At 38.2% G+C, this 26,038-nt stretch overlaps 1 protein-coding gene across 1 annotated transcript; it reads right to left on the reverse strand.

Annotated features, from left to right (window-relative positions):
- Nucleotides 1–931: 931 nt before the first annotated feature.
- Nucleotides 932–25,688, reverse strand: emilin2b (elastin microfibril interfacer 2b). The gene is made up of 8 exons (XM_017712408.2): nucleotides 25,497–25,688; nucleotides 23,705–23,827; nucleotides 18,959–19,149; nucleotides 16,546–18,066; nucleotides 4,582–4,749; nucleotides 4,369–4,416; nucleotides 2,426–2,557; nucleotides 932–2,336 (listed from the first exon to the last, which is right to left on the reverse strand). The coding sequence occupies exons 1-8, from the start codon at nucleotides 25,640–25,642 to the stop codon at nucleotides 2,029–2,031; spliced, it is 2,637 nt and encodes an 878-aa protein (XP_017567897.1). The 5' UTR covers nucleotides 25,643–25,688; the 3' UTR covers nucleotides 932–2,028.
- Between the last annotated feature and the right edge of the window lie 350 nt (nucleotides 25,689–26,038).

The following is a 26,038-nucleotide window of genomic DNA, read 5'->3' on the forward strand; positions in this document are numbered from 1 at the left end:
AGAACTGCAGTAGAAACAGAACATCCATTATAACAGTTTTAATAACACCACAGTTTACTTTTTTTATTTGGCATTACATAAATTACAGTTATGTAACTGAAATATTTTCAATAATGCTTTTATTGAATGATAATGATATTGCTGATGTGTTTGATGTTTTATTTTCAGATATTCAATTCCATTTCCATTAAACTAACAAAGGCATTGCATAATGTAATTTCCTGTAACAATTCGATCACTGTAGTGAGCAAAAATTGCCTTTTTGTACAGTAGATTTTTTTTACAGGAAAGTTTTTTTTTTTACAATCTACATTTTCTCTTATTAAAAAATTTTATTTATTATAAAAAAAAGTCTGTAAACCAGCTTCCATACACATCCACTCTAACAGTATTCATATAAAAAGAAAGTTGGTGTAGTAAGGTTATTACTATTCTATTGTTTCAGTTCTTATAGGATTTCCAGAACCATAGCTCCCCTCCTCTCACACACAAACACTGCATATCCTGTTACATATAAATAAGAGTCAGATTTTATCACTGGAAAAAAATTATCTCAAAAATTACTTTCATTTAGGCAGTACTTTCATACACTGTTTTAAACCATTTCTAGTAGAAATGAGTCAATTTTTAAAAACTTCATAAACCAATCTTAACAAAGTTGCGTCATTTATATACTGTACACATATCACTGTTATCGTAGGAAAACTTTGTATCTCCAAAACTTATAATGTAAGTCAATGGAACCAGAGTTTTTTCCAAGTCATTTTGGGCCATTTCTTTTGGTCCATTCAACATAAAATTTACACACAATGTAAAGGGCAACAGGCATTTTCAAATTCAAAGCTGAAAAATGACAAAAACAGAGATACGTTTTCTTCCGACAACAGCGTTATGCTGTAAAGCACTATACATATGTATATATATGTATGTATGTATGTATGTATGTATGTATGTATGCACATATTATTATTATTATTATTATTATTGAATCCTTAATAGTACAACACATTACATAACAGCATTAGTAGAACATTCTAGAACATTGTGAATAGGACACAAAGCAGTAGAACAATGCACTAAATGGAAGAGAACATTGTAGGACTGTAAATGGAGAGAACATTCTAGAGACTCGCAGTGATCACATTGGTGGTGTTTATTAGTGTTTGGTGTGTTGGTTTGCTCTGGCCTTAATATTCGTATTCGTCTTTGAAATTTACTTTAAAAAGTCAATGACAAAGATAACTTGGTTACTAAACTACTTAATGTTTTATAACAGAACCTGGCACTAATATTAACCCCTTAAACTGCAGCCTTCTTTTTAGTCACTAATCTTAATGCTTATTATTCATTAACTACTATAAATTATTCAGTAACATTTTATATAAAAGCTACCTGCAAAGGCACTCCATAACACATGCATAAGCACTGAATAATGCATTAAAAAAAACAATACTTGAGTATTTATTAAAAGCTACTGTCTGTATTTACAAGATGACATCCGATGTTTATGGACCAAATGACACTGTGTTAACATAACATAATCACACCCTTTTACAAGATTGTTATAAAGAACTTACAAGACCGAGGCCTATATAATATTTTTATATTCTCTGTCAGTTCCATGAAAGATGACCTCAACGAAAGTGATACAGGGAAATACACCTGAAAAGCGTTACTTTATTTTGAGGCCATCGGAATCTTCAACAGAATCTGTGGTGTTCTTAACTAGGTTTATGGCTTATAAGAGCAACTGTTCAGTAATTATGCATATGTTATGTCAACCCTATGTAGGCAGCCTTCAGATAAAGTGTACTTTATGTAACTATGTACGAAAGTATGAAACAAACCGTATACTGCATTTAACTGAGACTGAGCCTCTTCAAAATTCTCCTTTTCCAGCAAAAACTTTTTTATTATTTTGTTCATCCCATGTGCTATTAAAGCAGGAACATCACTACACTGTGCATTGACACAGCACCAAAGACTGGAGCTGGATAGCCTCGCCTGACATGTTTCTTTATCTGTAGGTTATCTTTTAGCTGGTAAAGAATGAAGCAGAACGCCACTAAATGTGGACAGAACCTCAGTGGATGCTGAAATTGCTAGAGTTCCAGAAGTCATCACCACCCCGAGCTTCTGTCCTTGTTTCAGGTCTAAGATGAGGCTGGCGGAGGCAGAGCCTCCACAAAGACACTCCATGTCCCCTGATCCAGATGTGTCCAGCTTCTGTATGTTGCGATTGGCCACTGAGAGAATGGCCTCCACTCGTGCTCCCCTCTGGGCTGTTATTACAGTGCTCAACAGGTACCGTCCATCAGTGGGCACAGTGAATAAACCTACAGTATGTACACAGAGAGGTTTACTGATCTGGTATATTTGTGTGCATCTCCACATTTAAGAACACAAGTTTGAGATACAGACGTACCTGTAAGCGGGTCATAGTGTCCCCCATCATTCAGCAACACGTGGTTGAAGCGGATGATGCCAACATCTCCAGAAAACGGTAAGAGAGTCAGACCAGCCGAAAACGATACAGGAGCGCTTATGCTCTTATGACCTGAAAAATACGCCCAAAACACAACTGAAGTGTTGGGTAGCTAACAGTTCAAGTAATTATTTGTGTCCACAGTACTTACACAGTTACAAATCTTAACTGTAAGGCTGAGCAATTTAATGATATTTATCACTATTCAGGATATCCTGAATGCGGATATCATCTTGTTGGGACTAAGGGCTATCCCTTTCAACCCCAGGCCTCCAACATATTCTGAATAACATAGAAATCTTTTAATACTGGCTAAACGTTTTCACTAATAACTGTTCTAAGTTCTCAAAAGATGTCAAAGAGGAAAGTCTTCACACACAGAGTTTGTGGAAGAGTGTTTGACTGAAATTGATAGTTCTGAATGACTGCTGAATTAAACATAATGTCTGACAGACAGAATAAAGAAAAAAATGAGTAAAATGAACTCTTAAACTTTCTATGTGCTCCTCTTTATTTCATATCAGACACAACACCTGCTTCTTGGTTACCCTGATTAGTATTTATTTTAATGTTGGTGTTTTTTATTTTTTAACACAATAATGTTTACAGCCCAGATAAATGGCTTCACATGTCATTAACATAGATTTCTAGAAGTCTGTACAGCACTGTGTACACACTATCCCAAAAGTGTGGTTATAGGTTTTTAGTCAGAAAAAAAGCTATAAATGTTGATTCATACATTGTATGGAATATATTTGGAAGAGCTCCGTCACCACTGTCATTGTCATGAGCTCCTCTTGCTTTGGAATCTTCAGTTGCACCAACCCATCCAGTATAAATTCTCTACAGCTCCAGCTCCACCCTGGACCCTCCCTGTCATCACTGTTTCTCTCGGTGTGTCTCTGTATTCATACCACTTTGTTTGTGTTTAGCCTTTGCGGGGGCTTGCCAAAGTTTCTTGAGCATTTCTGAAGCCAATCCTAGTTAAACTCTTGCCTGTTGTTGTTCCTTATTTTTTCCTAATTATGTATCTTGTCTTTCCTCTGTCTCCGTTTTTGGATTCCTTTTGGTTTTGAACATTTAAACTTTAATTATGTATTGGATTACTCCATTACTGTCTGCTTGTGTTTATACCCCTGAATGCTCTAATGACCCTGACCTTTGGAAAAAAAACTTTAACCAAAGTGCCTATTATGTACTTGCATCCTTATGGGCGTGGCTATGAATTTAGGCCCTCGATGTACATGAATCTAATGATTAAAAATCTAGCTGGACAGTAAGAGACAACAGGCTAATCTAGCTTTAGCACAAACATTTCCCACAAATAGCCTGCAACAAATGAATGTATTCCCCTGTAAAGAGTAACCAGGTGGCATAACAAACATAGAGCCGCATGCTGAAGGTACCCAGCACACATTATGTTGATACACAAACATTTACAAAACTAGTTATAATAACAGGCACTAATAAACAGCAGTTTAATAATTATGTAATGATTAATCTTATGTCCAGGTGACTGTGATATGAGAAAATACAGTTGTTATTTTACAGTTATTAATTGTTAATATGGTAAAAATAATGCAACTATTAGCCAGCAATTTACTGTACTTTCTCTCTGTATGTCTGTATGAAATGTTTCAGGAAAATACCATCTAAACTTTAACGTCTGCTTATGGAAGTAATTTTGTGTATTTCTTGTGGTCTATCCGTGATGAAATGTTTACACAATTTAAAGGATAGCTATTTTTGATGTAAAACAAACAAAACCTAACAAAGCCAGGTTTATGAGGTTGTGACCTCATATGAGTTATGAGTTGATATATGAAATGATATGAACATGGATGATACGCTCTTTGAAAAGCACAAGGTGGAGTGCAATGTACCTGAAAGAATGTGAGGTGTGATGGAGGCAGGGGAGATGGGAGGATAGCCTGCAGCACACATAATAAACAGGAAAACAGATAACAACACTGTTCTAAGTTACTATGACAAGATACATATTATTACACTGTTATGACAAACACAAGTGACATGTTTCTCACAGTTCCTTAAAACACATCACTGTTAAGCCCACAGTGATCAAATATGAATCTCACCTGGTGCTGCAGCGTAGCCTTTAACAGGTGTCATACTGCCATTGTCCCCCTGAGGGGGCCGGGATGAAAGCTTGGTTCCAGGCGGCCCCGCTTCTCCAGACTCCAAAACAGGAGGAGTAGAGCCTGTCGCCATGGAAACACTAGAGTCCTCCATACCTGCACGAACACCTGGAGAGTGAAAGAGGGAAGGGTGGTAGAATTAGGAGAGAGTCAACTTAGAAACATAATAACAGGGTTAACAGGTGTGATTTCACAGAGTCAGTCTCTCCACATACATGCACAACTACAATTATGAGGATGAACCGCTGACACTGAGCCACATGCTTCAGAAAAAACACTAATGGAAAGAGCTTGTGTGTATTGGGGGGTGTATCTAGTCAAACTGTAGAGGGCAAGTCCAACACTGTGGCAAACAACTTTCACATCGTAAATACTTTAAGCCTCTTTCATGTAAAACATCTACATCTGTCAGAGATGTTTCACGCAGCTGGTCACCAAGAGAAGGAAAAAATGGGCAAAGACAATTTGCTGCGGAGGTCAGGGGGAAAGGTCCTAAAAAAAAAAAACAAACTAAAAAATGTTATTAAAAATACATATGTTAGCGTTTTGACAAGTGGTCTTGCCTAGAAAACTAAACACAGGAAATAAAATTGATTTTAGGTTTGATTCTGAATGAATTATTAGGGACTGTCACTGGGGACTGAATGGAAACTGTGGGTCAACATCTGCAAATGAAATTGCATTAACATTTAAAAGACATTTTTAAAAGCTCACTACACTTCAAGCCTGTGCTGACCTGGCAGAAAGCTCTAAAGTGCTACACGTAGGGTATAGTGCATTACAGCATTAGTGTGGAGAACGTTCTTATGAACAAACAGTATAATGTGTTACGGAACCTGACCATCAAATACCCGTTTTAAATATCAGTCAAATCTAAACTTCTGTCCGTGGCAATAATGTGTTCACCGATTTGGATCTATCATCACTGCCCCATAATCAATCATTTTTAAAAACTCTTGGACTATGATTGACGACGTTTCTAGAACATTTTTGGCTTTTTTGAATTTGGCACAACAAATAAATTATTATAACTTGTTAAATATCTCAGAAAAAAAAACATTGTAACCACAACAAAGCAGAGAATCAATATTTATGTAGTGGATCCATTAAATTCTCTGCCAAACTGCCTTTGTCTGTTCAGTGGTCAGGAGGCATATTTGAGGTTATGAGGATTATTTTTCCTCTTAGTAAAAACTGTGTGTGTTTGTTTTATTTGCTCCCAACCCAGCTGTTAGTGGCAACTCATTTACTTCCCTGTGGCTCATTTCCTGCCCTATAACACAGAACATGTATATAGAGTTTAAGTGTGCTTGTGTGTGTGTGTGTGTGTGTGTGTGTGTGTGTGTGTGTGTTAAAGCTGATCTTGCTTTAGATCAAACCCACTTAAGTCAAAGAAGGCATGGTGAGATTAAGCATATGTTGCAGGTGTGTTCCATGTTTCACAGCACCTCTTAAGGATTAAAACAGGATCATTTCTGACAGTTCTGAGTTTTTTTCCATTGTCCAACACTCATTCTTTAACATTCAGCATTTTACAGCATTTATTCCAAAAGCAACGTCATTAACCGAGCACGTCATTGTAACTTTATAGGAGAAAGAAAAACGTTCTTAGAATTCCTATAATAGTAAATGTAACAAGATTTTTTCCAAGTCATTTTGGACCATTTCTATTGGTCTGTTAATTATGAAATTTTAAGACAATGCAAAATTCAACTCAACTCAATTATGTAAAAAAGTACAAACGTAACAAAGTAAAAACGGAGATAAAAGGCAACAGAGAAAATAAATAAACAAGACAGGCACACATTCTAAAGTTAAAGCAATAGCTTAGCAATTTTGCTACTAGGGACGCACAATAATATCAGAATCATTTCAGTATTGGCAGATATTTTAGTAAAATAATGAACAGACCTTTAGCTTCACTGATATTTTAAACCAAACTGCGATATATTTAATTCACTCCAGAAGATTAGAATATTTAGGTGGTGCTGGGACATTTTACCGCATTTATACAGTTGTGTGCCAAAGTTTGGGCTCCCCGGTCATGTTTTCTTACGTTTCGAAGTGAAAAATTTACACATCCTCTACAGAGAACACACTCCTGCACATTTTAATACACAGTTACTGTTTATTTGCTGAGCTTAACACATTGGGGAAAAATAAAGCATAAAACGTGGCCTGTGCAAAAGTTTGTTTTTTAAAGTTAAACTCAGCAAATAAACAGAAATTGTGCACTATAAATGCAATACTTAAGTCTATTCCCTGTAGAGGATGCGTTCACTTACTTTAAGTTAGAAAATCAACAAAACATGTGGTTTGATGGGGGGTGCTCAAACATTTGCATACAACTGTAATTGTACAGAAATGGATGTTAAATTTCTTTATAATGCTAATCCACAGTCTCTATCAACATTGACAGATACAAATGTGAAAAATATCATATATCAGCATCAGCCACAACTCAAATATGGGCGCATTCCTATTTCCTACACAATCTTTTTTTGTTTTTTTGCTGGGATGTTCATCAACCAATATACACAATAAAGTGGCTACCTCTCCCTGTAGTGACATTACCCTCAAACATCTTTTAACAGACAGCGCGTTGAAGTGAAGTCACCGTTCACCTACTTACTCTGCTGTTAGGATTAGATTTCATGCACTACTCGATGACTGAGCCAAAGTAATGACCACATTACTGCTTATTTACAGCCTCTCTCTCTCTCTCGCTTTCTCTCTCTCTCTCCCTAAGGACTGTGAGTCTGCACTTGGCAGGGCTGTGGAGAAGAAGGGAGGCGGGAGAGTGAGAATGAGAGTGAGAGCGAAAGTTAAGTGAAGTGTTCCAAGCAGTAACTTTACATTTAACACCACGCTTCTTTCTCCATGACCTCAGACACCACAGCCAGGCTGACTTACACATGTGTCCACACATGTAACATATCCAGACCTTTTTCCTTTACTTGTACCGTTTCTTTTTCTTTTCTTGACCTTGTTTTAAACAACATGGGGTCAAGGAAAAATTAGAAGATTTGAAAGGGCTGAGAAACATCAGGGAGCTTTCTGAGGAAACCCAATCTCCTTGTCTAAGATCTGAGGGGATGGTGCTTAAAATAGACATGAAGGTTGCACATGTGCTTTATGGCTAACAAATCCAAAGAATGATAAAAGTCCATTCAGTGCCGCTTAAAGCCATAGTTCAGCTAAAAAAACTAATTCACTTCCCTCTTACCCAAATGTAGTCAATCAGCCAAAACTTTCAAGTGTCCAACACTTGCCTCTTAAGTACCGCAGTGAAGCTATGAGGCTAATGTAGCTAGTATGTAATGGAAGAACACCAACAACTACATGTTATTTTCATTTCTTGAATAATGTGATCTAACATTAAATGATTGTTTTGGTTCAGAGGATAACTGGGGTCAGGAGGTTCAATCAACTGGATGACAATTAAGTGCGAGTTGGTGATCTTGCTCTATTTTTAAAACATCAACTTAGTGTTTGCTATCAAAGTCTGATAGAGGTCATGTGTCGGTCAAAAGAGATTTCTAAGAATCCCCTCCTCCTCCCAAAAAGAAGTTGTTGATCTTTATCAGGCTGGGAAAAGTTGTAAAACAATTTCAAGAGCTTAGACTTCACTAATCCACTGTCATACAGACAGTTTTAAAACAGTGGAAATTCAACACCATCATTATCCTTCCCAGGAGACATTGTCCAACAAAATCTGTTGTCCAAAATCACTCCAAGAGGAAAGAGTGTAATATTCCAGGTGATTACAAAGAAACCCAAAGGAATACCCAACTATCTGCAGGCCTATCATGCACTGCCTAATACCAGTGTTTATGAGATCACCATCAGACAGACCTTGAACAAGAATACTGTAAATGGAATGATGGCAAGGAGGAAGTCATTTCTCTCCAAAAGGAACACTGCCGCCAGTTTAAGTTTTCTAAAGATCGCCTGGATAAAGAAAGATTCTTGTGTGGACTGAAAAGACAAAAAAAGAACTTAATGGCTTAAATGAGAAACGTTATGTTTGACACAAACCAAACACTGCATTCCAGAATAAGAACATGCTAACTGCGAAACATGGTGGTGGCAGTATGATGGTTTAAGCCTGTTCTAGCGAGATTGCCATCACTGATATGAATTTTGGATTATATCAGGACTTCCTTCAGGAGAATGTTAGGCCATCTGTCTGTAAACTGAAGCTCAACAGAAGGTGGGTCTTGCAGAAAGACCAAGTCAGTCTACTACTGAATTACAGACCCACAGTCCAGTGTGTAATTCAATAGAGACATGGCAGAACTTGGAACATGGATTTTATGCAAGAAACTCCACTAACTTTGTTGAGTTGAAGCAGTCCTGTAAAAAGGAATGTACCAAAATTCCATCAAGCCAATGTGCAAAATCAGCAGTAACAGGAACCGCTTGATTGAAGTCATTGCTGCTCAAGACTAAGAGATGCTTATTAATCCCACAACAGGGAAATTTTCACCTCCACATTTAACCCATCTGTGCAGTGAAACACCACATACGCACTAGTGAACACACACACTAGGGGGCAGTGATCACACTTGCCCAGAGCGTTGGGCAGCCCTATCCATGATGACCAAGGGAGCAGTTGGAGGTTGGGTGTCTTGCTCAAGGACACTTCAGTCATGTACTGCCGGCTCTGTGGATCGAATTGGCAACCTTCCCGTCACAAGGCCGGTTCCTTAACCTTCAGCCCATGACTGCCCCCAATGCTAAGTGCCTGGATGAGGCCACACTGGAGAATGCGGGCAACAATCCTGCTACCTCGCACATGCCCACATTCAATGGGTCACACCAGAAAGCAGAGGTTAACGTGCTTTAGTCATCAAATGTATTTAATGTTAGTTCACTTAGTTTAATATACAAATACAAGAGTACAAATTGTTTGATGTTGATTTATAGGGTTCTTGTTGTCTATTGTTATGACAAATGAAGATCTGCTCACATTGTAGGTCAAATTTAAGTAGAAATCCAGAGAATTCTAAAGGGTTCAGAAACTGTCTAGCCCTACTGTAGCTACTCTACTAATAGCCCAAGGCTTTATCCATAATCTTGTCTTGTATTTATAGGTCTTGTAACCTACATTTTTAATGCACAAAACAGAAATTTCATTAACAAAGCGACATGTGATGTCATTTAATGTGAAATGAATGGTGAAATGAATGGTGAAATGAATTCAAGTAAATCTTGAATATATTAAGAAAATGGAGGAAGCAAGAAACATGAAACAGGCTAGATTTTCAATATTATTTTGAACTACATATGATATTCATAAGCATCTCAAGGTGTTTTTATCTTTCCTTTAACCTTCCTGTCTATCCTTGTTGAATTCTTAATGAAAAAGAAGGGCCCTGTGATACTCGTTTGATACCACTTTGAACATAACAAAAAAATGGCTGGTGATAACAACAGTAAAAGTTCAATAGATGTAATTCAATATTAATTATTTGTCCCTTGTAGCTTGGAGAAACAAGCAGAGCAATTCTATTGAAAGTGCAGGCTTTGAACTTTCAGGCATTATCATGCTTGTGTCTGTAAGTACAAGAGAAGAGATTTTATTATTATTATATTATTATGGTCTGAATTTGATGAAAACCTACAGTATGTACAGTGGGAATAAAGAAAATGTTCGCAATGTTTTGTCACTTTTTTGACATTACATAATTATATAAGTATTGCTTGAGTTAATTACATTGATGTATAGCAAAATGACAATAACAATATGGCAATAATAAATCCCTTACCAGACTGGATGAAGATTATTAAAAGAAGCACATCAGGGTGCTTGAAAAAGTTCAAAGTGCTTCTACAGAGGCACTCAGAACTAAATGCATACTGTCTTATATCAGGACATGGCTGATAAACCAACAAGCATTCACTCACAAATGGAGTCTGCCAATCAGGACACTCCACTACTTCCAGATAAGATATCTATAAATATGTATCTGTGTGAGTGGCTGAAGAAGAAAGAGGCGCCAAAGTAAGACAGAAGAAGATGACTCAAAGATGAGCTGAAAGCATGGCTGAACGATCGGGGAGAAATATGCAGTTGCGATTTTTCTCACCAGTATTGTGACTGCATTTTTACATTACGATACTTTTCTATAAATTAAGGTGCAAGCCTGCTTTTTAGCCACTTTTTGGTTTAAGCCTGAACTCTAAACATAGTGTGCCAGGCTGCCAGTTAGTTGTGGTTGTGTTGTCATCAGTTCCACCCATAAGGGGGAGAAAAGAGGAAAGTGTTCAGGGGCCCTGCCTCTAGGGTGTGGGGGCCCCAAGAGACTGAGCACTGGTTCATGTGAACACTGAACCCCTCCCCTACCAAATACCAATACCTATGCAAGTATGTAAATCCTTCCTGCTGTTTCATGAGAATCTTCATTTCCTAAATAAATGCATTCATTATACCTCAACATTCACATAACCTAGATTATTCAGCCAGGTCAGCCAGTTCTTGATGTCAGATGTCATCATTATTTGGAACAGTTTATTTGACTGGTTTAAAAGCTTTAGTGTGACTTTCATTTTGTATAATTTTGATGCCAAAACTGACAAACACTGAATGCTAAAGCAGCCAAGTAAATGAAAAGACAGAAACTAGAAGGCTATTAGTTTTACTCACATTTTCATGATCTCAGTGCTGAGAATAAAATGAAATGGAATCATATTGTTGACGCCCAAACAAAACGTAGGGTTCATCACCTCTGAAACCCCAATTTGGTCCCAGTGTACACCCCTATGCACATACCAAAGTTCATTTACTTTAACATTTTAAAGTGACAGCCATCATTATCTGATGTGATGATCAGTCAAATTGGGTCATATTAAACACTATAAACAGTCATTTGAAAAAAGCAGTCATGACTATCAGTTTATCATGTCATACACTATGCTGATCCTAAAATTAATGATTTTACTGCAGTCAGTAAAAAGCAGTCTAGAATATCTTTTTCCAAATTAATATAAACATTAATTTCAATGTTCTTGAAGTGATCACTGTGTGGTTCTGTCATCTATAAAAATACAGCAGGTTTCATCAACTAACATCAAGCTACTTAACATTGAAGAAGAGGGGGTGGGCATTTGAAGGGGCAGCCAACAAAATTTTTCAGGAGCCTGTTCACAGCACAAGGGTGTTTGCTTTTAATTGGTGTAACACATCTACAGGCAATACACAAGTTCCATGTTATCACGTTACATTTGTTGATAAAATAAGCTAGAATTAAAACTACAGTGATTTTAATTTTTAAATTATGAATCTTTCAGCCTGCTTTTACAGCAGCAAAGGGGCCCAAAATACTTCATCTGTTACATAGCTGAAGGGGCTGGAGTCATGCTGCCTGTCTCAAATTCACAGACAGAGCTAAACAGGAGAAGCAAGAGTAACATGTGGAACTATGTAATTGAGCTGTGTACACCACCACTGTTGATAAACTGTGGGTTTGTAATTGAAAAGCCTGGAGGTTATTTCACAAAACAGGATTTCTCTTTTAAACTCATAAAAGGCCAGAACTTACTGACGGGTCCAAACTTCTATCACACATTATAACTTAGTAATCACTCAACTAATTTGCATTGCTTTCCATGTAAGTACTGAATAAGAAGCTTTGGCATGAAATAAACCTGGGATTTTAAGCGGTTTAACCTGATAATTCAAGTCAACTGTTCAACTGTTTAACTGTTTAGGGGGATCTGGCCCTGTGACCAGAAGGTTGCCGGTTCAATCCCCAGCGCCGACAGTCCATGACTGAGGTGTCCTTGAGCAAGACACCTAACCCCCAATTGCTCCCCGGGCGCCGTGGATAGGGCTGCCCACCGCTCCGGGCAAGTGTGCTCACTGCCCCCTAGTGTGTGTGTGGTGTTTCACTTGCATGGATGGGTTAAATGCGGAGATGGAATTTCCCCGGTGTGGGATCAAAACAGTATCACTTAAACTTAAACTTAAACCTGTCCAGCAGTGCAACAGGTCAGGAAAGTTTTGATTGGACAATTCTTATTTTTGACTTAAGCTGTTTGTTAAATATTCCCAGTTGAGGCCTCCACAATTCTAAAAAGTATTGCCTTAAGGACTCAACTAATACAGTGTATTCATTCTACTAAATTTCGTAAATTGGAGGACACAAAAACAGTAAGTATAACAAACTGTTTAAAGTAACTGTCTAGAAATGGGGCTCACAACACTAAAAGAGCTCTAATGTTTCAAATGCTGCCAATGTATCATTAGCATTTATGTTTTCAAAGGCATTAACCCCCTGCATGGGATTTTGATCTACCTAATCATTTCTGTGCTTCGAACACACACACTCGGGTCAAATGAGAAGCAGATGCAGTCTTTCTCTTTCTTGCTCATTCTCCCACAGTGTCTCTCTCTCTCTCTCTCTCTCTCTCCCTCTCCCTCTCCCTCTCCCTCTCCCTCTCCCTCTCCCTCTCCCTCTCCCTCACACACACACATATATACATACTTCCCTCGCAAAAGGCCAAGTGTTGCTCAACTCTGGGGCCTGTCTTATTAGAGCAGACATGTGTGTCCAATCAGAGCACAAGCAGAAAAGGAACTACCTACACTATACACAAAAACACACATACACCCCCACTCAAAGGAAATCCTTCTCCAAACAGTAACATTTAGGGGTGAGTTCTTTAAACACAAGCTAACCTTTTAATTCCAGATGCAACACAGCTGCTGTTCAGGGTGCCAAATGAGTAGCGAGTGTTGAACAGTGACAAGACTCTGATAATGCAAATAAGAAACCTAAAAGTAGGTGTGTAGAAAACATAGAAATGCTACGGACAGTCTTGTTACTATTGGGTGGATAAGTCACTATGGGTTGAGCAAGTACATGACTACATATGTAATTAGTAACAAAATTTTCTGGATTTATTGTAAATCTGGACTGATTACTTTTGGATATAGTTTTAATGTTTTTGTACTGCTGGTCACAATATTAATACATAAGTGTGTAAAATAGGGCTGGGCAAAACATGACATTATGTTTCTGGGACAAGAGGGGCATCTTAACATTTTGAAATTATGCAAGATCATGATGGAGTTGTGGGATTGCTGTTGAAAAGTACACAGCTGAATTGCAAAAGCACTGTCCAATATCAGTGATTATAGAGCTTTAAACGTCTAATTAAAGCCAGAGAAAAGAAAGGAAGCACTAACCTACCCTGGTATCATTTTTTTCAACACTTGTTTACAGTATTATGGTCATGTTTCCTTACAACTAACTATTCATAACATTTATTGAGTCCTTCCATTTTCTTCTGAATTACCTTCATATTTATCATCAGTGAGGGATTTTACTAAAATATTTAAAGCAACTTGCAGAATAGCCCTGCGAAATGTTATAATCATCATGATATCATATCATCTTTGCACATTGTGAGTATCATCAGTACTAAACAACTGCATGTGCACTGAACAACTGCATGTATTATAGGTGTCAACCTAGATGATTCTCCCATATAAAATCACATTTTTGGGCTGGGACACAGGGAATCTCCCAACTAGTCCAACACAGGTTCCACATAAATTCTGGCCCATAACTTGCTAGCCTAAAAAAATCATCTGATCAGACTGGACGTGAAGAGGTAGAAGCACAGGCATATTCATTTACATGAATTTCTTTTGTTGCAATCACACTGTACACAGACAAAAACGCAAACACGTCACGTGAGAAACAAGCTAAGACATCAGAGTGCCAGTCTGCCTTGTAGTGATTGTTGAAACAAAAATAACTAAATTGCCTTCAGTGTAACTTAGTTAAAAGTACATTTGAAAGGCTATATTTGCCCCTCAATCTCACCTTGCAGATGATTCCACATCAGTGGTTCCCAAACTGGCCCTCCGGGAACCCCAGATGGTCCAGATTTCTGCTTCAACCTTACTCACAACTCATAAGGATAGAGCAAAAATGTGGAACATCTCTGATGACTAATGTTCTATATTGCCATGTACTTTTGTATGAAGTAATTATACCTCATACTGAAGGAATGAGGATTATATAACAATGGAAAACTGGGCAAATTGCTGTTCTTAATATTAATAGAAATGTGCAATACAGATATCAGTGAATTAGTGCAGTTTGGAGGTAGTACAAGTTTGTTGTCTCTAGAGATAGGCATGTATGATGTATAAAAAAGACATATTGTAGAGATCCTGTAACAACAATCAGTGTATAGTAACTGCATACACTTATTTCCCCTCGTTTTATGTTCCATGTTAATCTCTGCAAATATTGAAGAGAAAATCATTGTACTCATAATATCGCATAGCATAACCTTAAAAATGATCAAGGTACAGTTTATGTATTGTCTTAGAGTATTATACTTTGTGTATATATATATACACATATACACACTTTTATATATATATACACACACATATATATATATAAGTGTGTGTATATATATATATATATATATATATATATATACACACATATATATATATATAAGTGTGTATATATATATATATATATATATATATATATATATATATATATATAGAGAGAGAGAGAGAGAGAGAGAGAGAGAGAGAGAGAGAGAGAGAGAGAGAGAGAGAGAGAGCGAGAGCGAGCGAGAGAGAGAGAGAGAGAGAGAGAGAGAGAGAGAGAGAGAGAGAGAGCGAGAGCGAGCGAGAGAGAGCGAGAGAGAGAGAGAGAGAGAGAGAGCGAGCCTGTTATAGACTGTTTAAGAGCACGTTTATTTACTATTATTATCATTTTTAGCTGACTATGTAACTTGAATGATATGTAGTCCTCTGTGAATGACGCACAGATATGAGTGCAGCAAAGCAAGCACACCGAACTAATTCAGCTCTTTATGGTGAGTGATTTTTCAGTGAGCTGTTGACTGATTTTGCTAGAGCCAAGCCAAGACCTCTTGGGTGTTAACCACAGTTCTGTTGATCTTTCACACACACAGCTTTAACAGGTTAGATAGATCAAATCTTGTCTACACATCCTGCAAATCTTATAGGAGACAAAGCAAGAACTGTACAATTCATTTAAGGTGAATTCCAATGTTTCAGCATAACATTCTGTGTTAAGATGGAATCAAAGTCACTTAGAGTGGTTTGATGTAAATTGCTCCTCCATTCACAGCAGTGGTGATAGGAACCAGAAATCTAAAGCATTTAATGACTTTAAATGCTCCCTCACAGAAGGCTGTTACAGGAAATGGCTACCAATGTGCTGCCAGATGCCTGAGACATTGTTTTATGACAGTTTTGATCACCTTTTGGCCTAAAACGTATTTTTAAAGTCTTTTCATGGCGGAAATTCACAAGTAGTATGTTTTAAGGTAAAATAGTCTTCAAAGAAAACATATTTTTTGGATATACCTGCTGTCTGAGCAAAACCTCATATTTCCATTTTTATCATTTTTCTTTTTTTTTTCCAACATAATTTGAATATGCCTGTTTCCTTTTACATCATGTACAAATTTAATCATGAATAGACAAAAAAAGGGCCCAAAAACACTTGGAAGTCTGGTTCCATTGACTTACATTAAACATAAAGACGTTTTTTCCTTCTCCTGTAAAGTTACCATTTTGTTTTGTGTTTGTTCGCACAACAGCAATATACCACTATTTTGTCATCACCATATAAATATTTAAAACCTCAGAAGACGTTCAGGTTCTCTGGTCATTTTGTGTAAGAAATTATATGACTGTATTTGCATTGTAGATGTTGTGACCTGTGGTTTCTATCACTGCTGCAAAGAAACCCAATTGATGAATTTCTCAACAACTTTTAACACCAAACCACTTCTAAATAACTAAGATTACTTTTAATAAATTGAACTATGCAAACATTTGGAAAATTCCCATTAGGTTGATACATTATATAGATAATCAGCATACATTCTTACCTGTATTCTGAGGGGTGCCAGTGGTTCCATCCTGCCCGCCCACTGTGGTGTGGGTATTGGCTCTCAAAGTGTTGATATCTCTTGAGTGAGTCAGGACAGTGTTGTTGAGCTGTCGAACACAGTTCCAAAGACCATTGACATGTTTATTGAGTCCATCTTTGATTCTTTTTAGACTGTCTGACACTGGCTCCAACCTGCCACAAACACTCTCGACACTGGCCACTCGTCCATCAACCCCAGACATGATCTCCTCCAGCCTTTTAGACATTTCTTGGCTCTTCCCACAGTCTTCCTCCAGTTTGTCTAGTCTGTTATATAGCCCATCAATAGGAGTTTGGCTGACTGACTGATTAAGTATCCTGATTGAGTTCTCCAAACTTTTGACCTGCTGTGTTAGAGAATCTACTTCACCCTTCAAGCTCTGTGCGTGTTCTTCCATTTCTAGTATATTTTGGCCATTTGCATGACCTGTTGGTATTATCTGTGACTGCGTGCCTCCTAAGACTTGTAGAGCTGCATTGATCTGGCTCTCTAGCGCTTTGTTCTGTTCCACTTCTTCTTTGGCCCTCTCTTTCCTCATCTTGTCTTCTAGGTAGAGGCATTTCTCTGCTACTCTCCTTTCTACCAAGTTAAACCTGGGCTCCAATGCCTCCTCATGAGCCTTCTGCTTCATGACTGTTGCATTCATGGCAGTAGCCAAGTTCCTCTGTGCATTCTTTAGGTCCTGGATCTCCTTTTGAAGGTCTGGGACCTCTAACCCATAGGGGGTGCCTGTTGAAATAATGTTCCGTAGGTCCTGGATCTCTTGACGAAGGTCAGCCTCTTTGGAGTCAAGGAGCTCTGCAAGACTAAGATATGAATTCTCTTGCTCTTCACACTGTTCTTTAACTGACAGCACTTTGTAGTCACAAGAGTTCTTCAAATCTGCCATCTTAACATCCATTCCTTCCAGCAGCTCCTTACGGAGGTCTTGAAGTTTTGCATCAATGTAAGCCTGGCATGGGCACTCAGCAGTTGAGGCAGAAGAAGGCAGTGGACCCACGGTATTCTCTTCTGTCTCTCTTAGCTTATTCACATGTCCTTCAAGCTGTGAAAGCTTTGTCTCCAGATCCTGGATGGAGTTGGTGTTTGTGCTGATTGTGTTGGAAAGGTGTGTGACCTGGTTCTGGAGCTCTTCAGCAGCTGAAGAAATCGGAATATCTGAGGGCAGCAAGATGCTCTCCGTGCCTCCAGTAAGGGCACCCTGAGGCTGCCGTAGATTACCAAGCAGGTTGAGAATTATTTTGCTTGCATCTTCTTGCAGGTCAAGGCGCAAGTTAGCATTGGCAGTAGTCATGGCAGCCTGCAAGTCAAGGACTGTTTGTGAAAGACGCTGTACTTCCTCTTCTAATTCTTGGACACGATTACTATCATGATGATCTTCCTGTCTTGCAGACTCTCTACCCTCAGTCCAGGGCTGCCTGATTTGTCCACTTTGCCCAGGGTGCGTCCAGGGATGAGCACCAGAGGAGACCTCTGGTCCTATAGAGGAAAACACATTCACCATATAAACACATTTTTTGTCTACTTTTTCTCAATAACAGTAATAATAATTCCTTTCAGACCCATAGCATTAGGCTGTCCTCTCATATCTGTGCATTTCTTCACACTTAAAGCAAGAGTAGATATTGTTTTTTTTTTTTCAAATCTCTCGATGATACAAGTTTTAAGTTGTGTTTATCTGATAGTGACAAGTGGTCTAGCAGCTTTTGCATGGGTTTTAGGAGTCCTGGTTGTTTAGAAGGCACGGTTGTTTAGAAACTCCTGTATTTTTCTTTGACTATCCCTTGCCTTATGAACATAGATTCATTTTGAGATTAAATATAAGATAATGTCAAAATAAATAACTAGAAATTAAACAAATGAGGAATGGTCACTGATGTTTGAATAGTACAGTGTATCTTCTGCAATGGACCAATTGATTGCCACAAAAATCGTTTGATGGAATGTGTTCACATGGTATCAATGAATGCATTAATTGGTGATATGCAACTCGTAAACTCAGGTAATGTTAAACTTGCCAGTGTTTACCATTGGTATACACAGTTTTACTTCTAGATCCATTGTTTGCATTTCCCCATATTTGTCCTCTAAATTGTTCTTAAAAAGAAATTTCTTCTTAAAACCCATTTATGCATTTTATGAAGATTCTGACATTTACCAAATGTTTTCTTATTTGGGATTTCGTAGCAAAGAACGGGATCTACACACACTTAACAGCTCAAACTGGTGAACAATTCTGTGGTTTAAGAACATGTCATAAATCTGATGTAGACTTGTTCTTAGGATGTTTCTTAAGAATACATTTCAGAAAAAACCTAAGAAGATATTGATGAATGAGGCCCAATGTTTTACATCTCAGCAGAGGTCTTACCAAGGACACTCTGTTGTTGCCTGGGGATTGACGGTAGATCTGGGCGTGGTTCTTGCAGAATATGAGGAGCTGATGGAACATCTTTAAGCTCCATGCAGTCATAACCACGATAACCTGGGCAACATCTCCACTCCAGCTCAGTCACTTGCTTGTAGCCCACCTTGTACATGGGCCTCATGTTGGTACGGTACCTGAAAACATAAATGTGAATTGTCTGAAATATGATGTCAAATGAAATGTAACTGCTGTCTATCAATTACAGTGATTTCTAATACACACCACCAGCTTACTCGTGTCCTAGTACCCAAGTTAAAAAGCAATGTGCTGACAAAGCACTTGTACATGCTAGAGTAGAGGTCTTCAAATATTGCCAGTCCTGGGTTCTGTAAACATTGGTAGTTAACTGAATTGTTCATATAACTGGTTGCTGAGAGGTCATCCAGTGACATACTCACCAGTGAACACAGATTCCAGGAATAGAAACTGGATACGAGGTCCAGATTTAAAGACCTCTGGGTTAGAGTTATTGATTTAAATCATTTGCAGGTGTTAATGTATCGTGGATTGTGAGTCATCTAGAATCCCAACATTCCAATACCGAATCCTTCTTGACCTATAATTACAAGTGGAACAGCTAAGTGCCGTGAACACAAGACAGCAATGTGACAACTTTAGTCCATGGAGGGTTTTAAAATGCGACTGATCTGCTGTGGCTTACCACTCTCTCTGCAGAGAAATTCATGCTCCCTTACTCACAGTATTCACAAATATAAACATTGAAGAAGAAACAGACTTTGGCATTATTACATGGCATATAATTTATTATGATTTAATCCAACTGTGAAACACATCTGGAGCGCAGCTTGGTAGGCAAGAGGAGGGGAGCAATGACCAACCAGTACATGTGTGAGCGAGTCAGAGAGCAAAAGAGAGAGAGCATGAGCTCATTTACACACACACACACACACACCCACACCCACACACACACACACACACCCCCACACACCCCCACACCCACAGAGGGAGAGGCACTCACAATATGAGTGTCGGAAGCCAACAGTAAAACTCAGAGGGGCAGAGTCATTAGCCATTGCCTTACATCAGTGCTTCCTATAAAACTTTCATGTGCCAGACCCTTTTAGGAATCAGATCCGGACTCAGAGCCCCACACAGTTAAACATGAATAAGAAATGAAAAGTTCAAAGTCAATCTTTTTGACATTGAGGATAAGGCTGGTGCTCTCGCAGCAATAATGTACAGTACTGTGTGCCTTTCATTTGTGCTATTTTAATTAAGCACAATTTAATAATTTATCACAATCAGGAAAAAATAATATATTTAAAAGAAAATTCCACAAAAGCCTAAACATTTAAATATGAGAGTATATTGTTTAGTGATTAGTGAGTCCAAATATTTAGTATTGTTTAGTATTTAGTGAGTCTGGTGCCATGGTGAAAAAAAACATGGAACTTTTAATTAAATAAAAGCCTTTATATGACATGGCACAAAAAAGTCTTTCAATGTTTTTGGCTTTGTGCCTTCATCAGGGAGGGTCAGAGCACAAACTACACAAGTGCTCTATATAATTAACAGTAGCTATTTAGGCTTTGGGTGTCCAAGTGATTTACAAATATTAAGGTTCTGCAGAAACTCCTAAATTCAGTCTTAAAAGTTGATTGCATGTTCTGCTTCTCATTATATAATTAACCCCAACTAAAAATTTAGACTCTTAATCTCTCTGTAAAACTTTACTCCACATCTCAGATTTGCAGTTTAAATTGTTCTCCTCTCTCTCAAGGTGAAAGCTTTAAGTGCTGTTTATCTGATTGGTGCTCTACTAGGTCTTGTTGGATTGTTGGAGTCCTCCCCCTTTTTTTTTGTGAAAGTTGTGTTTTTTTTCACTTGTTTTTGTTACGTAAGTGGCTTCTCATGTCTAATCTACTCAAAAATTTCTCATGCAAAATGAATAACTTTGACTGAAAATTATAAAAAAAAGAAATTATAATTATAAATAAATGAACAATAAATTAAGGGTGGTCTCTGACTGAAAAAACATGCTTACCATCTGTTAAAGTTACCTAAAACGGTCGTTCTGAATCATTTATATTGGTCTGTCCATCACATTGTAAAGGACAGCTGTTTCTTTCTCAAATGGTGTGAAAACATTAAATAAAAACAAAAAATTGTCGTCCCTTAAGTTCACTTTTAGGACAACTTCCTTAACTGAGGTTCTTGAACCAATTTTTGGGCAGACACATTCCTCGCACACCACTTATGTCTAGAGTGTCCCCTTGGCACCACAAAAGTCTTAAATGAGATGACCTGTAGGCAGATGTTAACAACCCACCAATCAAAGCGTAATCAATAAGACTAATAGGCTGACCAGCTTCTCCCCCCTAGAGGAGTGTCCTGCTGATCTTAGCTCTCTTCCCACAACCGACATGATGGAATCTGTGATATGTAGTCAGACAGATCCAGGAGGTCAAGAGACTTTTCGGATATAGCGGGTCCACCATTGTCCATTTCTAACAACTGACAAGCCTTAATCAGCATGCCATTCAAATTCACAGTCAGAGACGTATTTTGGACCTTAAGAAGGCCTAGAGTGACACTGATTCCAATGAATTAATAATGTTGGTAATTAATCTGATACATTGGGCCTTTCAGTTCAGTACTTGAAGTCCTAACCAATAAGAAGACTCGTTTGCCTGTATCTACCTAGATTATTACAATCTTGTAATTATTATATGATCGTTATAGTACATTTTACGGCATTTGGCTGACATTTTACATTTACATTTTATGGCATTTGGCTGACGCTCTTATCCAGAGTGACTTACAATTTGATCATTTTACATAGGTAGGCCAAGGCGGCGTTAGGAGTCTTGCCCAAGGACTCTTATTGGTATAGTGTAGGGTGAACCCCAGTCTACAGTGTAGAAGGTAGAGGTGTTACCCACTACACTATCCAACCCACTATAGTATCACTACAGTACTGCAGGGGTCAAATATAACAAGCATTATTCTATCAATTTAAGTTACAAACATATTTTTTACTTCACAGAAATCATTATGCCTTCTCTTAAGGCATAGAAGACCCTAAGGATCCGCCACTATTGAGAAGTAATTAAATGTGAAATGTACTTTCTAGCCTACAGATCTAAAATTAAAACCTGACACACACTGTTTCCACTTGATGTGGGTGATATATGATCACTATTAAGATGTAATTTATCATAACAGTGATAATACATCACAACATGCTTTTCTGAGTGTATCAGTACTTCAACTGCATGAATCATAAAAAAAAGACTAATTGTTTCAGAACAACTACAGGGACATAAAGAGGAGTTTCCAGTTTAAAAAGCTACACTACTGAGCTGGACCACCTTATGCAGCTAATAAAAACTGGGCAAGTTAATTTGATAACATTACCAGTCTATAAAAGTGTGATCATTCACATGCATATAAAATGTCAGATTTTTTTAGGAAAATGTTTGAAATGATCCCTGGCCAGGTGACCAGGGTCCTTTCTCTGCCAAGTTTTTTATGTTCTCCCTGTGTCTGTGTGGGTTTCCTCCGGGTTCTCCGGTTTCCCCTCACAGTCCAAAGACATGCAATCTGGCTAATTGGACATGGTAAATTGCCTCTAGGTGTGAGTGTGTGAGTGTGTGTGTGTGAGAATGTGTCTGTCTGTCTGCCTTGCGATGGACTGGCAACCTGTCCAGGGTGTATCCTGCCTTCCACCCACTGACCACTGAGATAGGCTCCAGCACCCCCCACGACCCAGAAGGAGAAGCAGCTTAGAAGGTGTGTGTGTGTGTGTGTGTGTGTGTGTGTGGTTGAAATTAATTATGAGCTCTAAATTTAGGTTTAAGTCACTACAGTTTCTCACTAATTCCAACATCCTTTAAAGTTTGTCTCGCCTAGCAACACTACCTGATCTGAAGTCAGTGAATTTACTGTTTGCCTATTCATTTATTATATTATTTTTACCAATATATTGATTTTTCCACTGTTTCTTCTTACACATTATTGCTAATGTACAGCCCCAATTCCAATGAAGTTGGGACATTGTGTAAAACAAATAAAAACAGAATACGATGATTTGCAAATCCTTTTCAACCTATATTCAATTGAATACACTACAATGACAAGATATTTAATGTTCAAACGGATAAACTTTATTGTTTTTTGCAAATATTCACTCATTTTGAATTTGATGCCTGCAACATGTTCCAAAGAAGTTGGGACAGGGGCATGTTTACCACCGTGTTACATCACCTTTCCTTTTAACAACACTCAATAAGCATTTGGGAACTGAGGACACTAATGTAGTTTTGTAGTGAGTTCAATTGTATATAGGCTGAAAAGGATTTGCAAATCATTGTTTTCTGTTTATATTTACGTTTTACAAAACGTCCCAACTTCACTGGAATTGGGGTTGTACTATAAAAGCCATTGAACTCATTTTTTAAATTTGGAGATGATAATTTGCTGATGTATTGTCTCTGTTCCAACTCACTCACAAAAATCAATGATACATATTATGCAACGTGTTGCATTGTTTCCATATTGCACGCCCTTTTTTCCACAACATGTTTTCTCAAAGCTGCCAACACCCAGCCTGACACATTTCTGGACAGAACCTCAGACCTTTCTGTTACAAGGCGGTCAGGCCAGTGCCCTGCTGACCTATAAAACTTGCACTTCTCCACCCTTCCCATTATTTCTAGGGGGACTTACATGAGGCTCTGAGCACAGTGGGGCTGATGTGGTGGACAGGGGGCAGCCTGGGGCTCCACAACGCTCTCTGTGTCCAGCACAGCGCAGGTCACGTTCTTGTGCACCACGAACGCACACCAGTTTCTGCCAGAGTGAGATTAAATAACATGCAAGAGAACAATATTTCAGCATTACAAAATAATTTCATAAATATTTCCACATTCATTTGGCTTGAACATTTTAAATACAGGTTGAAGTGTTTGTTAAGTTACAAAGTTGGATTACAAATAACAAATGTCCAGTGATTTTGGTGAGTCTAGGTCCTTAAGCAGCTTGAGATTTCATTCCTTCATCTTCTCACTGTTCTACTTCTTGCATACTGTTGTCACTTCATTAGTTTTATTGTGTATCTCCATGGGCCTATAAGCATATCGATAAGAAGTGACAAGTATAAGCCTATAACACACTAAAGTAAATGTATGTAAATTCAATAATATAGTGACTTACTTAAAACTAACCATCGAAAAACTACTTTAGGAGAAGTTCAAAAGTACCAGGATCAAAATATTACTTAAAGGGGAATTCCACAAATTTTTCTCATTTTTGGCATAATTCAGTGGTTGAGATCTAAACAAAGCCATTCAGAGGGGTTTAATGTGAAACCAGCTGTATGACACACTGCATATATTTTCACTATATATTAAAGGCTAAAAGCTTATCTAAAAACTAGCACAAAACAATGTCTCACATCAGGCAACATACCCAGTCATTTCATGTAATTGCTCTGAGGGAGCTTTCAGAGGTGGATGTCTGGCTCCTATCACCACCACTGTGAACAATTCTGACCCTGTTAGCTGCTGTTGAACAGAGCATTTGACACCAAACCACTTTCAATGATTTTGCTCACATTGTATTGGTCTAAATATGCACTATTCGTTTCGAAAAAATTGTTAAATTCCCGTTTAAGCGCTGAGTAGCTTTTAGACCTGTAATAGAACATCTTCCTTCGCTCAGTGTCTCCCAGCAGAGGAACTGACTTGTTAAACTCTATTCTTCTCTTTCTGGTAATCTTTAGAGCAACAGTTCACACAGTTCAGGCGCTGAACCAACAGAACAGAATGAAAATGATAAAACAAGTAAAAGAAGTAAAAAAGGGAATTGGTGACTATACATATACGTGAATGACTATAACTGACACTTATGTAGATGGGCAGAGCAGCATGAACCATTACATAAGTATTGCTACTGCAGTGAAATAATCAGGTAACAGCTGAAGTACAAAAGTAAAAAAGTCAAAACCAATACTTGATAGTAGTTACTCAGTACTAGAAGTACTGAGTAACTTGCAGAACTTTAGGCTAGATTCATTTCACTTCAGTATCTGCGACCAGTTACAACCTAAGTCTGAGCTGAACTCCGGCCAAATGACGTTTTGTAACTTTTCACATCCTCTACAGACAACACACTTCAATAGGGAATCTTTCTGCAGATTTTAAGGCACAATGTCTATTTATTTATGCCCTGACCACATTTATTAGTTTTTTTTCCTTTCCTTTTTTCAGTATAATACATTTAGAACATAACTGAATTAAAATGGGATAAATTATGTGTTAACTTTCACTTAGAAAATCAACAAATGAAGTCATTTGACTGGCACTCAAACTTCTGCATAAGACTGTATGCATATATACAGTGCTTCTGATGGTTTTTCAGTAATCAGTCGTACGTCAGTAGTTTGGTAACTCCTCTCTAGAGAGAGAGAGAGAGAGAGAGAGAGAGAGAGAGAGAGAGAGAGAGAGAGAGAGAGACTCACTTGTTCCTCTGCTGGTGAACGCTGCTGGAGTACGGGGAGCCCTGAAATAAGCTGAATCTGGACGGGGTTCCGCAGACCAGCGGACAGATGAGCAGCAGGACCGCAGTGGACGGCCATACGTGACCCGCGCGCGCTTTCTTCATCATCTTACACCCGGGAGGAGCAGAGCCACCAGGAAGACACGGAGGGTCCGGAGCTGCTCAGCGGTTTTGAGGGTCCTGACTGTGAGAGACGCAGATGGGCTTAAAGCCCCGCCCCCCGAGCTAATTACCCCACCGGGGCTGTTTCCTTTCAGCATCTCTCCCCAAACTTTCTTTCTCACAGCTACATAAGCAGACCAGGCGTGGGAAGACGGCACTGAAGCCTCCACTCCAAATAAAGAGCTTAGACTATTCTGAGCTATTTCGGTTTTATATTAATCAAACCCACATAAACGTTCTGTTCCCTCCTGAACTAAAAGGCTGTACAATTTGGGCATGTAACGCGCACGAGATAAAACAGGAATATAACTATATTTTGTGAAATATATATTTCGTAATTAG

The sequence above is a fragment of the Pygocentrus nattereri genome, chromosome 2, assembly GCF_015220715.1.
Source record: "Pygocentrus nattereri isolate fPygNat1 chromosome 2, fPygNat1.pri, whole genome shotgun sequence".
NCBI classification, from domain to species: domain Eukaryota; kingdom Metazoa; phylum Chordata; class Actinopteri; order Characiformes; family Serrasalmidae; genus Pygocentrus; species Pygocentrus nattereri.

Coding starts and splice junctions, on each gene's coding strand:
- emilin2b (XM_017712408.2), bottom strand. CDS start 25,642: ATGATGAAGAAAGCGCGCGCGGGTCACGTATGGCCGTCCACTGCGGTC. Junction 23,828..25,496: donor GTTCACCAGCAGAGGAACAA/GTGAGTCTCTCT, acceptor TCACTCTGGCAG/AAACTGGTGTGCGTTCGTGG. Junction 2,337..2,425: donor ACACTATGACCCGCTTACAG/GTACGTCTGTAT, acceptor TACATACTGTAG/GTTTATTCACTGTGCCCACT.